The sequence below is a fragment of the Pseudoliparis swirei genome, chromosome 6 (genome assembly GCF_029220125.1).
Source record: "Pseudoliparis swirei isolate HS2019 ecotype Mariana Trench chromosome 6, NWPU_hadal_v1, whole genome shotgun sequence".
NCBI classification, from domain to species: Eukaryota; Metazoa; Chordata; class Actinopteri; order Perciformes; family Liparidae; genus Pseudoliparis; species Pseudoliparis swirei.
The window spans coordinates 10,096,194-10,111,032 of NC_079393.1; the positions used below are offsets into that span (position 1 = coordinate 10,096,194).

Here is a 14,839-nt window from a genome sequence, read left to right on the forward strand (position 1 = left end):
AAGAAATGTTGAGGAAGGTAAATGCTCCAAATAAAGAATAAGGAAAGCTTTGAGTAAAAGAAGAAAGCGATCCACGGCGAGAGAAAACACTCCTGGGGGAGGAGATGCAGTAATTGTATAATTACTCTCACTCTCAGAAGGGGAAGACAATATTTCCGCAGTCAACCTTTTCGATCTATACGTTGGATCATTTTGTCAGCGTGCCTCCACCTGAACATGTGACCTGCTTGTTGACCTGCTTGGGGCTTGAGTTAAGGCGAGGGCATGAAGATGACTGTGGTGATGATGATGAGGAGGGCCGGGGTGTGTCAGTGAAAGTGAGGGAGGGTGTGCACAGTGTAACAGGGAGAAGAAAGGGTTGGAAGGAGGGTGAGGGAGGGGGTGGGGGGGGGCTGCATTCAGGAAGAGGCGGAGAACTTACCTCACACTACAGCCATGCCAGAGGGAGCAGAATACAGAAGAGAGCAGAGGTTAGAGCGCGAGAGGGGAGAAGCAGGAGGAGGGGACTGCTGTCACGCAGAAAGGTCTGGGAGGGTAGGAGCCCTGGCCTGGGGGTGGAGGGGGGGCAAAGGCCCAAAGCAGCGAGAGGGGAGGAGAGAGAGGAGAGAGAGGCATAAAGATAGTCAGAGGTTCAAGGAAGAAGAAATAGTGGGTGGGAACAGACAGAGAGAATGAGGAAGACAGAATGCAGAGCAGGCGAGAAGTTGGTGGGAATTGAGTGAGGAGACAAAAGAGAAATGTAACAAAGAAGAATAGAAAGTGAGAGACAAACACATGGAGAAGAGAAGACAGACAGCAAGATATACAGAAGTAATCCATCCATTGTATGCCAGAATGGGAAGAGGAAAGGAGATAAAGGGAAACAGCAAGTTTTGAGGAGGAGGAGGAGGAGGAAGGAAGGTAGGATAAGTTGCGGCACGAGCAGAGGAGTGAGCATGACCACATGATCAAACACGTCGGTGACATTAAGCAGCAGGGAGGAAAAGCGTGTGGAGCAAAAGATCAGATTGAGCAGGAGGAGGGAGAGGAAGAACGTGTGAAGGAGGTGTGGTGAGCAGAGAGAAATAAACAACAGAGCAAAGTGTGAGGATCACGGTCACTCTTTTCAGCAGACACTGTTGAAAACCGTGCGAGGGAGGCAGTGGGACAGATCACAACCACGTAGACCGGGGGCAGCTCAGTGTGTGTTTGTGTGTGTTGTGCAACTTTGCATCACCTGTGATATGATAGATATATATATTATATATATATATATATTATATATAGTACCTCACGTGGTTGTTGTGTGCAGCATTTGAAATGCATTGGGTAGCCATCTGAATGAACAATCAGCCTCCACCTCAGAGGGAGCATTGCTCTGGTAGCCACGGCAACATGCAGAGAATGCAGTGGACATGCTGTATGATAGTGCCATGTTAGGAAGAGACCACGTTCATGATATCTTCAGTGCCCTGCAGAATCTCCAGCTTTGCCACTTTGATTTCAAACTGTCACTGTCTTCCACAGAGAGAACATTTTTAATGATCTTGGTTTGACTAAAATGCAATATAAATGTAAAAAGGGAAAGAAGGAGAGAAACAATCAGTGAATCGGTGGAGCGTGTTGGAAACTTCCATTCAATTTAAGACGGAGGACAATTTCTTTCGTCCCAGTCGAATGAATTGCAGCAGCATCGTTGCACGTGAAAGGAATGTGAAGATGAAGTCCAGTGGGACTACGGGCCTGTCTGACAACGCTGACCTCACAGTGGAACAAACGCACACTGTCACACATGTGAAGCACCTCCAGCTCCTGTAGTGGCTGCAGTGGGATCTTGGTGCAGCGCTCTACCTCACCACTAAGGGGCAGGCGGGCTAGCTCTAGATTTTAATGAGTGAATACTGTAAATTATGAATGAATATGTGAATGGATGCTTCACAGCTAATGAGTGCTTCAGGACGACAACAAACGGCAACCTGAATTGTTTAATTTAACCATAGCTAAGACCTTTTAAAGTTTCAAATATGTCATACTCTGAAGTTTTTAGACATTTCAATGACAAAAAGCATACATTCTGAACAAGTTGTTCTTATGAGAGACGCATGGGTTCTACGAGACACTGAACATATGATGACCTGACAGAGGGAGTTGATCTGGCGTACACAGAGCAGCCATCCACAAACAACTCGTCACAGTAAAGCACATTGCAGCCATGTGTCTACTCTGCTTGCCTGACACCAGCGTCGTGATGAGATCGTTGAACTGGTGAGAGAACAGCACACATGTGCTCACAGTATATGTGTGTGTGTGTGTGTGTGTGTATGCTGTATCCCTGTGATTGGGAGGCGGAGTCAGAGGTAGAGACGAGGGCCGGTCAAGGCTCTTTTCGGTGCCTTGGGCAGGCTGGGAATTGGGTACTCACAGAACTACTTCCACATGGTCCAACGCCCACTGGTCATGTCCTGCACCGCCGTGGCGTGGCTGCCACCATCGCAGCATCACCCCTTTAACTCTCGCCTCTCTGGAGTGATAATGGGAAACAATGTGGAGTCAGTAACGGTCAACGAGTACGTCAATAATTACAGCCGCTTCTAATAAGGCACCCTCTCTGAGGATAAGTAAATCATTTGAGCTCAAAACCATTATGAACTTTGTGGTTGTGAAAAATGTCTTTGGCTGATGTTTATCATCCAACCTTGTGACACTTTGTTTTTTTAGCTATTTCTTTCTTTATCAGGAACACTTTCACCAATGGGCTTACCTTCTGGAAAACAGCTGTAGAGCATCTGGGCCAAAATCTATTTATTGACAACTTATCAATGTTTACAAATGCAGATTTGATGGTAAATGTAAAAATGTATCAACGACTTATTTACAAGTATAACTGCAGATCACTTGATGGTTATTAGAAAGTGACATTACTATTTATCAATGACGTACTAAAAATGATGATGCATTAGTAAAAGATTAATTAACATTAATAAAGCCATTAGTTACAACATGGGGAACTTTTAGAAAAGTGACTCACAGTGGAATATTGTAGGAGACTCTCTGGGCCTTTATGAAGTCTTTGGGCTGGTGCTGGGCGATCACGTGCCAGCTGACTCCATTGTTGACGCTGTATTGCAGCAGCACAGCCCGGTCCACTGTGTCAGCCTGATCCAGAGCTATGTTACAGCTGTCTGTCTGTGCGACGCTGCCGATCTGCAGCACAAACATGATCTTACTGTCGGGAGACAGAGAGGGAAAGAAAAAGAGAGAAGGTTGGAGAAAGAAAACATTAATAGTTGATAATACAGGTTTTGATGAGGGGAAAGCTATTCGGTGGGAGCTATGAGGCAACTCTTATGGACAGTTTACTTTGGTAGTACCTGTACCTGGCTCTAGTGAGGTCCAGCGGTTTGGTAACTGCCTGCCTCATCTTACAGCCATTGAAGTAGAGCGAGTCTCCGTGGGCATGCGGTGAGAGCTGCCCACAACCGCTGCCCACTCCCCCACCCTGGACCAACTGCCAGCTCTCCAGAGACGTACTGCCTGACTCAAAGTTGTCCTTGATGGAGCTGGGCAGGTCGCTGCTGGAGAGGGAGCAGTCGTCACCTGAAGAGGTGAGAGGAAGAAGAGGGGGAGATGATGAAATTGGATGAAATATAGAGATGCCAAGCCAGTCGATGATGTTGAAATTAACGGTAAAAGGAACAGAGCAAAGCCATGTTATCAGCAACTGTGACGGAAAACTGTATCCAGACAATCACATGGAAACATTTGGTGGCACATGTGTACTTTGTTCACATGCATCATTTTACTTCACAAACTATTCTTCTTTGCACATTTCTTCTGAAAAGTACCAATACGAAAACATTGTGTGTCTTTCTCGCGGTTCAATTAAATGATGCTGTCTGTGGCCTACCGTGGTATCCCTCATCACAGATGCAGACCACTCCACTTGTACAGTAGCCGTGGCCGCTGCAGAGCCCCGGGCAGGCTTCACCGATGTAAACATTGTCCACTCCCCAGCTCTGCCGTTCTCCTGTCCCCTCCTTTTGAATCCAGCGGAACTGGGTGGCCCTGGAAATAAACAACAAATCACAAATGGATCACGCTGCTTCATCTGTCATTCTGCTGATTTGTATAAAATAGCCAAGGAAATAAACTATCTGCATGCTCCTACCCCGAGGAGACGTGGTCTGGGAGCTGCACAGTGACCCTGGTCCAGGTTGAGCTGTTGACTGGGCTGTAGATTGTGGACTCGTGGAACTGGAAGGGAGAGCAGCCCACGTTGTTGACAGCGGAGGGGAGGCACTCTGACTGTACCAGCTGCCACGAGTCAGACCTGAAAGAAGAGAGCATCAGAGTTCAAAACTATCTACAAAAGAGAAGGTTAAAATGGTGGGTGTGAAGTCAGGCTATTGGTCTTCGCCATTGAGGCTATTGACATGATGTTTAACATTTGTGTTTTCGATGCTGCCATGGTATCACCTGCACTAACAGTCAGGTCAGTTTATAATACGTGTCTATTTCCACATTAGCTGTTCACATTTTCACGCAGTTCTTTGTCTACCATTTGTCTGCTAATAGTTGGAATAGGAAGGATAAACCATTGAATAAAAAATGTGCCCTGACGTGCATGGTTATTTTATAACTATGTCAAAGTCTAATTCCTTATCAGGCCCCTCCATGTCTTTTTTTTTACCTTGCATCCTTCCTGTACTGCAGCAGGACTGAATGGTGGTCTCCACAGGTGTCTGCCTCACAACCGACAACAATCTGCATCAACAAGATACATGTACAGTTAAGGAATAAAGCCACCATGTACAAGACAAGGGGCAGTTTTAATATGGCGGTTTGCGGCTGTCTTGCAGTACCGTACCTTAAACTGTAAAATATATCCAGGCTGCACTATGAGTTCACGTGTGGCCAGGATGTTGTGTGTCTTGTCTTGGTTTTTATTTGGCCAGTACATGTGGAAGGAGGGGTTTCCACAGAAGCCAGCTGTGCGCACGGCATTAGGGTAGAAACTCCAGCTCTCCTCATGGGAAACACCCTCTGTTGAAAGACAAAGAAAGAGAAGAGGGGGAAGATCTCATTTCCAGAACATTAATTCATTTGCAATGAGAGGCTGTGATTACATCAGCACAAACCAACTCACCATCATCAAAAGTGTCGAGCAGAGTGGGTGGATTGATGTCTGACCCCCCCACCAAGATGTTGTCTATGGCCCACTGGGCTCTCTCCAGACTGGGAGTGGCTAACCCAGAGGAAATGGTAAATGGTTGCCACCAGCGCAGGCGAGTAGCATTGGTCAGAGCTCCTTCTGGGAGGACGATATAATCTCTCCTCACCGACACATACTTCAGATAGTCCATCTCGTGCAGCAGTGTCCAGGACACACCTGAGGGACAGAACAAATTAAAGAAGAGACAAAATCAGAAACTGATGATGATGAAAAGTATGCATGCTGTTACTTCACCTCCATCAGTAGAGTAGTCCAGCAGCACTCCCTCTTTACGACAAGTTGGACGGTGGCACATGGTCATGTTATCTTCACTTCCAATCCTGGCCCAGTACTCCACAAACCTGTCCACGAACACACAGTTGAAAATGCACTTAGAGGAGCTTAATAATTAAAGATGAACAGAAAACTTCTTGCTGTGGTTGAAGGAAGTACTAACTTTGCTCCGCGGAGGTCCAGATCGGCAGTGACAGCCTGTCTGGCATCAGCCCCGCTGAAGTACAGGGCTGTCCCCTCAACCAACACACCACAGTCTGTGCAGGGCGTCCCACCCTCCAGCACCTGCCACTGAGGGCCCGCTGCCCCGTCCCAGTCAAAGCGCTCCTTCAGAGATGCCTACAGAAAAAATACACACATATCTGAATCCGTAGCCATCTTCTTTTGTGATCTGACTTTTTTATTGAATGAGAGCCAGATTCTACCTTTAGAGGAGTGCTGGCATAGCAGTTTGGTCCAGTGAACCCCGGGTCACAGAGACAGCGCTGATCCAGACAATCTCCATGTCCCCCACAGTGGCTGCCACACGCTGGCCCGATGTAAAGGTTTTCCACGCCCCACTGAATGTCTGAGTGCTGCTGGAAAAACCGGAACCGCGCGGCACTGGAAAATAGAAAGACAGGATAGGTTAGTCAAACAACATGCATTTCATAATTTATATGACAAAAGTTTTAATAATTTATAAGATGACGACTTCAGTGATTCATAATTTAGGTCTAGCGTGCCTTGATGGTCAAATTAAATATGAAGCAGTACTCTATGTTTTGTCAAAAGCATGTGAAAATAGATATGAGGTAGGATGACTCACCTGTCAGCCAGGCTGTCCGGCAGAAGATAGACTGCCCTCTTCCAGCCTCCAGCAGGGAAGAAGACTGACGGCTGGGAGACCTGACCTCCACAGCGGGGGTCAGCCGGCAGGCACTGGGGCATCAGGTACTTCCAGGTCACCCCAAAGTCCACTGAATACTGAACATGGATTTGTCGTTCTGCATGACGCTCCAGCTCACTGCAGCCGACTGCAATCTAAAGCAACACAGGTAGAAACAAGGTCACCTTCAAAGCAAACCAAGACCGTTTGACTTCACATCATGCAACGGTGCAGTACATTGCATTACGATGGAGTTGATACACTGAAGGACATCATGCAACACAGTTAGATTTTCTTTTTTGCCTTTTCAGTGTTTACCTTAAATTGCATGACCCAGCCCTTGTCAGGAATAATATCATGTGTCACAGCGTACACCTCTCTCCCATCAGCATTGCCACACACCATCACTCCATCAGGGGAGCTGCAGAAACGCTGCACTGAGCAGTCCTCTGAGAACAACCAATGATCGCTCACTGACAAAAAGAGAAAGAAGGAGAAGCCAAAATGAAATACGAATAACACCAAGAGCCTCTGTTTTGGTATTTGACATTCTTGTATATATTTTTTCTATTTATATATTTTTTCTATTTATGTTTGATTGAGGCATTGATCAGTAATACCTATCAGTGTTTCCTCCTGCTCGCTCAGCTGCCCTAATGAGGTCCCATCAGCAGGAGCTCTCTCATGGTTGGGCAGTGCCACCCCACCAAAAGTGTCAGATATCTGAGCCCGTGGTTCCGAGCCTGCGATGAGGACGTTATCCAGAGCCCAGTCATTGTGGTCTGCTCCCTCATGAAGTGGCTGCCACCAGCGCACGCGTACTCCTTCCTGACGGGCAGCAGGGGGCAGCAGCACATTCACAAACCTAAGCACAGACAAAAAACAGAAGAAAGTCACAGATACCCTGCAGGACAGGTATTCACGTACATGTGCTCTTGGTGTAAGAAACTCACCCAGGCTTGGTGTACAGATCATAGAAGATCTCTGTCAGTAGGTGCCAGTTGATTCCTCCATTCAAACTGTACTCCAGAAGCACTCCCTGGTTCCGGTTGCTGGGTGGGATCATGCAGCCGTACATGAAGTAGAACTGGATGAACTCAGCGTTGGTCAGGTTCAGGTCCACAGTCACCAGCTGACGGCTGCAAATCTGAGCATAAACACAATGTCGTCAGTGGAGTCAGTCAGTATTGATCTGTGATGAATGGATGCCTGTCTTTCTACTTCTCTATTAAAAGCATTCTCTATTTAACTGTATAATCCATCTAAAAACAAACCCACAAGGCTCATGATCTGTTATGTTGTTTTTATTACAGAAAGCATTGTTAAACCATAACCAGAGTAACAAAACTGGTCGAAGTTTGAACTTAACCAAGGTAGTAATGTATCTTGATACAGCTTTATGCACGACTATTAACTGCTGCTCTTTAGAGTCAGCCTGTCAATTGGTATTTATTAACAACACTGCCCTAAGTGCTAAGTCCTAAACTTGAAGCTGACTGACATCAGGCCTGACACCTTACCGACAGACTGATACACGAAGCAGCGTCTTTCGGCTACTGTTCAATGTCTCTTTTTTCCTCCTTTTTCTTGATCATCCGTTTGCCACATTGAATCAACACATGTCAATGCTTTCGCAGTCTTTAATGCAAAAGTGTGTTCTTTCAATCCCTACCTATTATGGCTTGGAAGGTGAGTTAATGCATGGATCATATTCGCATGAAGATAGTGGAGAACAAAATTACAAAAAAACAGAACCTGAGGGGAAAACTAGACTGAGCATTTTTATTTGTACAAACCAGAGTTTATAGTAAATACCCCAGAGGGTGTGAACACAGTATTTCAGAACATGAATGTCTTTCATCTTCACCAGATCCTTGGTTGGGAAGCATTTCATAATTGAGAAGAATCAAAAGACGAGGGTATAGATGTATATTTACCCCACTGAAGTGCAGTGCAGCTCCAGAGGCCACAGCTCCACACACCGTGCTGAGTTTCCCACCGGTGAGTACGTGCCAGTGGCTGAGTGAAGGAGCTCGGCTGAAGCTGTCCTTCAGCTGAGAGGGCAAAGGAACCACAGGCTCATCGCAGTACTCACCACCCCACTTTGTGTCACACCTGGAGAGGATGGTGGAGTCAGATACACAGAATCAGCCGCTAGAGTGAGTTAAGTCACACAAACTTACTGGATACGGTAACTTGATCAAATAAAATGAATAATGAGAGCGACACAATATTCCTCATACAACATTCAGTTAGCACATTAATTAATATATGAAACAACATGGACACAACGCTGTATAAAGTATAGGAGAAAACAAAAATAGTATTTCACTTTTTCACCTTATTGCTGTCAAACCAGACATTAAATGCATGCATGTGCGTCCGCCGTTACTTACACACAGGAGCTCTGTTGGCAGCGTCCGTGTCCAGAACACATATCTGGGCAGCCGTCTCCAATGTAAAGGTTGTCCAGAGCCCAAGTCTGCTGCTTGTCAAATGGAGCCTGCTGGTACCAGCGGAACCGTGTGGCTGGAGATCTAAAGACATAAATCACGGATACATCTCACAGGTTATGTTAAAACTAAATATACAGCAAAGAATTAAAGTTTAAGTCCTGAGATGGCACTATATGCTTATGATATGGGTCTACACAAGTTGGTCCATGAGGTAGTTCAAGGCAGTGCTGACCTGGCATATGATGGGATAGGCAGGGTGATGCGGCCCCACTTGTTATAAATGTCAGAGACCAGCAGCTTCTGCAGGGTGTAGGAGGAGCAGTCAGGGCTTGTAGGCAGACAGTCTCTGACCACAGGCTGCCAGGTCAGACCCAGATCCAGAGAATACTCCAACTCTACCGCTGCAAAAATCAAGAGAAACACAATTGTCAGCGTGATGTATATTCAAGAAACTGCATACACAACGTAAAAAATAAACAGCCTGACAGTCTACAAACTAACTGAAGATTAAACTACTACTTTTAACATCTTTATTTAACTTTATTTCACTAAATATGTCTGTTGTTGATTGATTGATAAGTTGATCTACGGATAATTAAACTATGAAAACAATTTTGGCAATATAATATCTGACATTTTATGGACGAAACAATCAATTCAAAATAATTGACAGACTGCTCAGTGATGAAAATAATTGTCAGATGCAGCCCTATTGACTACCAATAACAGTTTATTCCCATATGTTTGCTTACAGTAGCATGAGTTGGTGACAGAGCAGGAAGCAGAAAAGTCAAACTGGATGAAGGCGTCTTGACCCAAACTGATATCAGTGGTAACAGCATAGCGAGTGTTGGACTTTTCTATGAATGCGAAGGCAGGCCCATCCGAGCCACAAACAGGCATTCGGGTTCCTCCAGGGTGGAGGAGCCATGAGCGCCCGTCGATTGATGAGAAATCATCTTCCAAAGGTCCCCATCCACTGGCACTGCCACCTACTACCACCTGGGGAATGAAAGGTACATGTTTGCGTAGTTAATGTGAAGAAGGCAGAGAAAGTAAATTCGTCAGAGATATGAAAAACGAAAGCTTGGATGGATAACCGCCATGATGTTTCACTGCTTGAATGAAAAGGATTTGAAGACTTATTGATGGACGGATGGTTGGATGGGTCCTCATTTACTGTACCTGATCAATGACCCATGGGCTGTAAAAGTGTCCATTCTCAGAGGGCTGCCACCAGCGAAGGCGAGTGGAAGGTGTGCGGGCACGCAGCGGGATCTCCAATGCCACAAGGCGAGCCTGATTACTGCTGTTACTGAAGAGAAATTCCTGCAAGAGGCCCCAGGACAGACCTCCATCAACAGAGAACTGCAGCAAAACCGGCTGGGAGCGAGGGTCCGGAGCAGCTTTACCACAACCAAGACGCAGGAAGAACTGCACAAACCTGCAGAGTACAGCCATAAACACATGAGATTACCAATGAAGACTGTCAATCAAACAACAACAAACATGTTGGTGGGGTATTTGTATATGTAGAGTTGGTAGGTTGTTTTTCTTTGTCGTTTGTTTGAGGGACTGTAGCTGTACCTGGCATTTGCCAGGTCCATGTCGTTGGAGACCAGCATGCGCAGGCCATCATCACTGAAGAACAGGTGGTTTCCACTCGACATGATACCACACTTCCTGGATGGTTTGCCACCACTCAGTCGTCTGAAACGATCAGCATCCACAGCTCCCCCTACAGACACAATTATGTAAACAATCACACACATAGAAACAACAAAACAGTAAACAAACAATCACAAATCCATCAAATACTAAACTACCTCCATCTACTAGTCATTATTCAAATAATGTTATCAAATGATTTTTTAAAAACTAATTAAAAACATCAGTATTAATTGAAGATATGTATGAATAAGAATAAACTAAGGTACACAACTGCAACCATATAAAATAACTTAGCCTGATATTCTGCTAACTCTGACTGAGCAATAACTACTACACAGACATACACACACACATACATTTTCGATACACTGTTATTTCCTGAAGACTTGTGTCTGTATGTTGGTGTACCTTCAAAGTCCTCCTTGAGGAAATCCGGGTTGGGGGTGTCCGGCACAGAGCAGTCAGCTCCAGAGTAGCTGGGGTCACACACACAGTGGCTGCCCCCCACACAAGTCCCATGGCCGTTACACATGTCCTGACACTGTGGGCCAATGTAGATATTGTCTAATGCCCATGTTGGAGGAGAAGAACCAGTTGAAAAGAAACCCTGATACCATCGGAACCTCACTGACCTGGAGGGAGGTCAAAGTGCAGGATTAGAGAGACAGAAGATACTACCAACACATTATCTTGCATATCCTTGATGTCTTTTATGCATCTGCCATTCAGGATTTGACCGGTCCTTACCCACAGAGGCGAAGCTTGCCAAAGTTAATGACCTCCCTCCTCCAGCCGTGAGTTGTACCAGGGAAATAGACGCTGGCAGGGTGGAGCTCCGTGGAGCACAGAGAGGAGGGCTGGGGCCCACCGGCACACAGGGGCACCAAGAGGTGCCACGTGGCACCAAAGTCCCGTGAGAACTCAAGACGCACTGGGTGGGAGGAACTGCTTTCAGCTGTGCAGCCAACATTAATCTGGAGAAGCATAAATATATACACAAAATCTGTGACGAATGACGAGCCATGATTGATGTTTATGTGATTTAAGAGTTGTTGTTGCTTTGGATAATGAGTCATCAAGGCTGCGTTTGTGTACCTCAAACTGGATGATAGTGTTTTCATGTACATCAATGTCCCTGGTGGTTATGGAGTGCTCGCCAAGCTCGCTGGAGACAAACACCATGGCTGACTCATCCTCCTCCCTGAAACATTCACGCACACACACACACACGCAACCATGCGCGCACACACACACAGATTAGTCAAGGGTTAAAGCATCTTTTTGGAAGTTTTATCATGACTTGATGAAAACAGTATCTTACTGTCCGGTCTTCTGGTACGGGCAGTACAGGCCAGTGTTTCCCCCGGGGAAGAACAACCAGTTGGACTCATTGGGACCTTCCTCAAAGCTGTCGATCACCATCGGTGGGTTGTGTCGGGAGCTTCCATCAATGATGAGATCATCTATGACCCACACCTCCTCTTTCTTACCTGAAGGATGTCATATTGTGGAGACTGTTACACACTGATTCTACTGGTTCGGGCCGCATGAAGTGAGTGCAATGTGTTGAAGAAACAGACAAGAGATGCAAGAGCACAGATTTTTTATTTTTGTGTGCAACCACACACGTGTCCACTCACCGCTGTTGTAGGGCTGCCAGAGTCTGAAGCGGGTGGCGTTGGTCTGAGCGCTGTCTGGCAGCGGCAGGTGGAGGAACAGCGTGTCAGTGGAAGCTGGGAAATAAAACTCGTCCAGCATCAGCCAGCTGATTCCTCCATTCACAGAGTACTGCAGCAGCACTGAATGGGAGCGCTCAGGGACACCTAGAAAAGCCCACAGGAAGAAATATGACAACTTCCTGAGCAATATTATATTCCAAAGTACAGCTCTAGCAAGAAAAAAAAAGTTTATATTGCCTTTAGTGATGAATTTAAAGGAGAACTGGATGTAGAGAGTGTTGGTGCAGTCCAGATCCTGCGACACTATCATTCGCAGACCGTCCTGCAAACAAACAGACGAGCGTTACATTGTTTGTCAGCTGATCCAATGACATCAAGCTGTGTCTGTATGATTTAACTGTATTATTCTTGCGTTGGCTGTGTTAAGGCCACATACCCCTTTGAAGATAAGGGCGGTGCCAGATTTAAGAGGCTCTCCGTTCAGAGTTCCCCTCTCTGCTCCGTACACCTCAGGCCACGTCTCCTGTTGCAGGTTCTCATTAAAGTCCTCTCTCAGCACAGATGGCAGCTGGGCCAAAGGCACACAGTGTGCCCCTCCATAACCCTTGTCACACCTGTGTGAAAGTAAGGGTCACGTTTCCATAAACTCAGAAAATAAGTGTAAAAATGACCAAACATTATAATTCATGAGCTGACCGGAGAAGTCCGTTTAACTTACAAACAGCGTCCATTGTCACACAGACCGTGTCCAGAGCACATCCAGGGGCAGCCAGGTGCAAGTAACACGTTATCTAGAGCCCATCCTTCTGCCCCTGGGGTGAAGTGGGTTTGGATCCAGCGGAACCGAGTTCTGGGGGAACTAAGTGATACATGAGACATTTTTATTTAAAGCGTTGGCAGTTTATGCACTTTCAGAAAATATACCAATACTGTCGACTACTCTTAAGGTATAATACACACGTACTTAGCAGCACTGGGAAGGTAGACGGTGATCCTCCTCCAGTGTTTGTACTGGGTCGAGGTATAAATGGAACTCTGAGTATAACCGGCGCAGCCAATGGCTGGGGGCACACACTCTGGGGTGATGAGAGACCAGCGATGACCGCAGTCTGTGGAGTACTCCAGTCGCACACCATGGGAGAAAGAGGTGGACTTACTACAGCCCATACTCAACTCAAACTGCAGGAATGACGAGCCTGATACCTCAAAGTCCCAGCTCTCTGCATACCTCGGCTTTTCTGCAGATACAGAGAAAAACTAAACGTCACACTTGCAGGTATTTACCAAAATCTGATTCTGATCCGATTGAACAATATTGACTTTTATGTGTCTGGTTAGATTTTAAGTTAAGATTCAGTCCAATTCTGTGGCCCCCGGCGTAACCGGGAACTCAATGATGAGTTAAATTGTGTATGTTGACCCTAAATAGAAAACAAAAACAAAAAAAGTGTACACCCAAAACACAAAATCTAGATGCAAGTATAGCTTGGAGAATATTAGGTACAAGACCTCATTGTAAAACGTGTCCAGATTTCGAGAACAGCCAAAGAGTCTGACAATCAGCGCTTCATAATCTCACACGGGGACGTGGAAGCTTTATCTTCACAGACGTGCTGCCAAATTGATCTGGCTTTGCACGCTTAATGAACGGGGCCCTGTTGTAATGTAATATTTGTGCAAAATAAATCCATTCACAGCTTGGTGCATAAATAACAAGCAGAGTGTTCATTCAGGTTTGCTCTCATTAATAATGCAGGAGCCACAGCGCCACAGTAAATGGGTGATTCAATGTCAGCCTATCGTGTGGGTAACGTTGTGATTTCCCTCTGCAGCCCTTTATGTGCATACCTCTGTTGAGTATGTGAATATACAGTATGTGGTGGTTTACTAGATGTGCATATGCACGGCTGTGTATGTGCTTCTGCCACATCCTGCTTTACATTCACACCGGGCTGCTCACTGCAAATGCCGCAGATTCACTGGAGCAGTTGGGTGTGAAGTGTCTTAGTCAGGGGACACTTGACAGGGCTTGTTGAGGGAGTTACTCCTTCACTCTCCATGCACACACCTTCTGAGCCAGTCAAGGAATTACAACTCCATTTGTAGTAGAGCAGTAGTGTTTTTGAGTAACTCACTATCAATGGCCTCGGAGTTGAAGTTGAGTGCTGTGTCCAGAGATAAACAGTCCACAGTCACTTCTCCACCCTGAATGCGGTACCAGTTGTGCCTCAGAGGCGTCATGCCGTCGAACTTGTCGTGGAAACCTGTTCTGGAGCTGTCATTCATACCAATCAAGACGTCATCCAAAGCCCACTGGGCAGAGTGTTTTCCTACAAGGATGGAGAGAGAGAAATAAACATAGATACCAAAGCTAAAGCTGTGGTATCAATAACATACGGTAGTATTGTAATGTGTCTGTGTTTTTCTATCATATCGTGCACCGTGATTATGCACATACCCTGCTGTGGCTGCCACCATCGAAATACTGTGTAAGGGGTTTTGGCAGCAGGTGGCAGCTCGATGGTCACGACCTGGGGCTCGAGGAAGGAACTAAAGTCCAGCTCCCTGACGAACTGCCACTGGACACCATTGTTGGTAGAGAACTGGACAATGACACCTAGAATCACAGAACAAAGAGCAGAGTGAAGATAACCTTTAGATGGGAAATCATATTGCATAT

General features: G+C 46.0%; 1 protein-coding gene across 3 annotated transcripts in view; it reads right to left on the minus strand.

The window, feature by feature from the left end:
* The window catches only part of reln (reelin), a 92,461-nt gene that overhangs the window by 2,999 nt on the left and 74,623 nt on the right, over positions 1-14,839 (minus strand). The window contains exons 32-63 of one of the 3 annotated variants that reach the window (XM_056416793.1): positions 14,618-14,776; positions 14,295-14,489; positions 13,124-13,397; positions 12,878-13,018; positions 12,596-12,773; positions 12,397-12,481; positions 12,121-12,303; positions 11,802-11,970; positions 11,576-11,681; positions 11,228-11,454; positions 10,889-11,112; positions 10,397-10,547; positions 9,995-10,253; positions 9,562-9,811; positions 9,042-9,210; positions 8,750-8,890; positions 8,291-8,468; positions 7,307-7,500; positions 6,974-7,218; positions 6,672-6,826; positions 6,294-6,508; positions 5,911-6,088; positions 5,649-5,824; positions 5,447-5,553; positions 5,126-5,368; positions 4,847-5,022; positions 4,670-4,743; positions 4,148-4,309; positions 3,887-4,044; positions 3,357-3,576; positions 3,008-3,205; positions 2,402-2,500 (exon numbers count right to left, since the gene is read on the minus strand). In XM_056416793.1, coding sequence (XP_056272768.1) covers positions 2,402-2,500; positions 3,008-3,205; positions 3,357-3,576; positions 3,887-4,044; positions 4,148-4,309; positions 4,670-4,743; positions 4,847-5,022; positions 5,126-5,368; positions 5,447-5,553; positions 5,649-5,824; positions 5,911-6,088; positions 6,294-6,508; positions 6,672-6,826; positions 6,974-7,218; positions 7,307-7,500; positions 8,291-8,468; positions 8,750-8,890; positions 9,042-9,210; positions 9,562-9,811; positions 9,995-10,253; positions 10,397-10,547; positions 10,889-11,112; positions 11,228-11,454; positions 11,576-11,681; positions 11,802-11,970; positions 12,121-12,303; positions 12,397-12,481; positions 12,596-12,773; positions 12,878-13,018; positions 13,124-13,397; positions 14,295-14,489; positions 14,618-14,776 — 5,689 coding nt within the window. Of the gene's footprint in view, positions 1-2,401; positions 2,501-3,007; positions 3,206-3,350; positions 3,577-3,886; positions 4,045-4,147; positions 4,310-4,669; positions 4,744-4,846; positions 5,023-5,125; positions 5,369-5,446; positions 5,554-5,648; positions 5,825-5,910; positions 6,089-6,293; positions 6,509-6,671; positions 6,827-6,973; positions 7,219-7,306; positions 7,501-8,290; positions 8,469-8,749; positions 8,891-9,041; positions 9,211-9,561; positions 9,812-9,994; positions 10,254-10,396; positions 10,548-10,888; positions 11,113-11,227; positions 11,455-11,575; positions 11,682-11,801; positions 11,971-12,120; positions 12,304-12,396; positions 12,482-12,595; positions 12,774-12,877; positions 13,019-13,123; positions 13,398-14,294; positions 14,490-14,617; positions 14,777-14,839 lie in introns of those variants that run through there. The other 2 variants (XM_056416792.1, XM_056416794.1) reach the window with 2 other exon arrangements.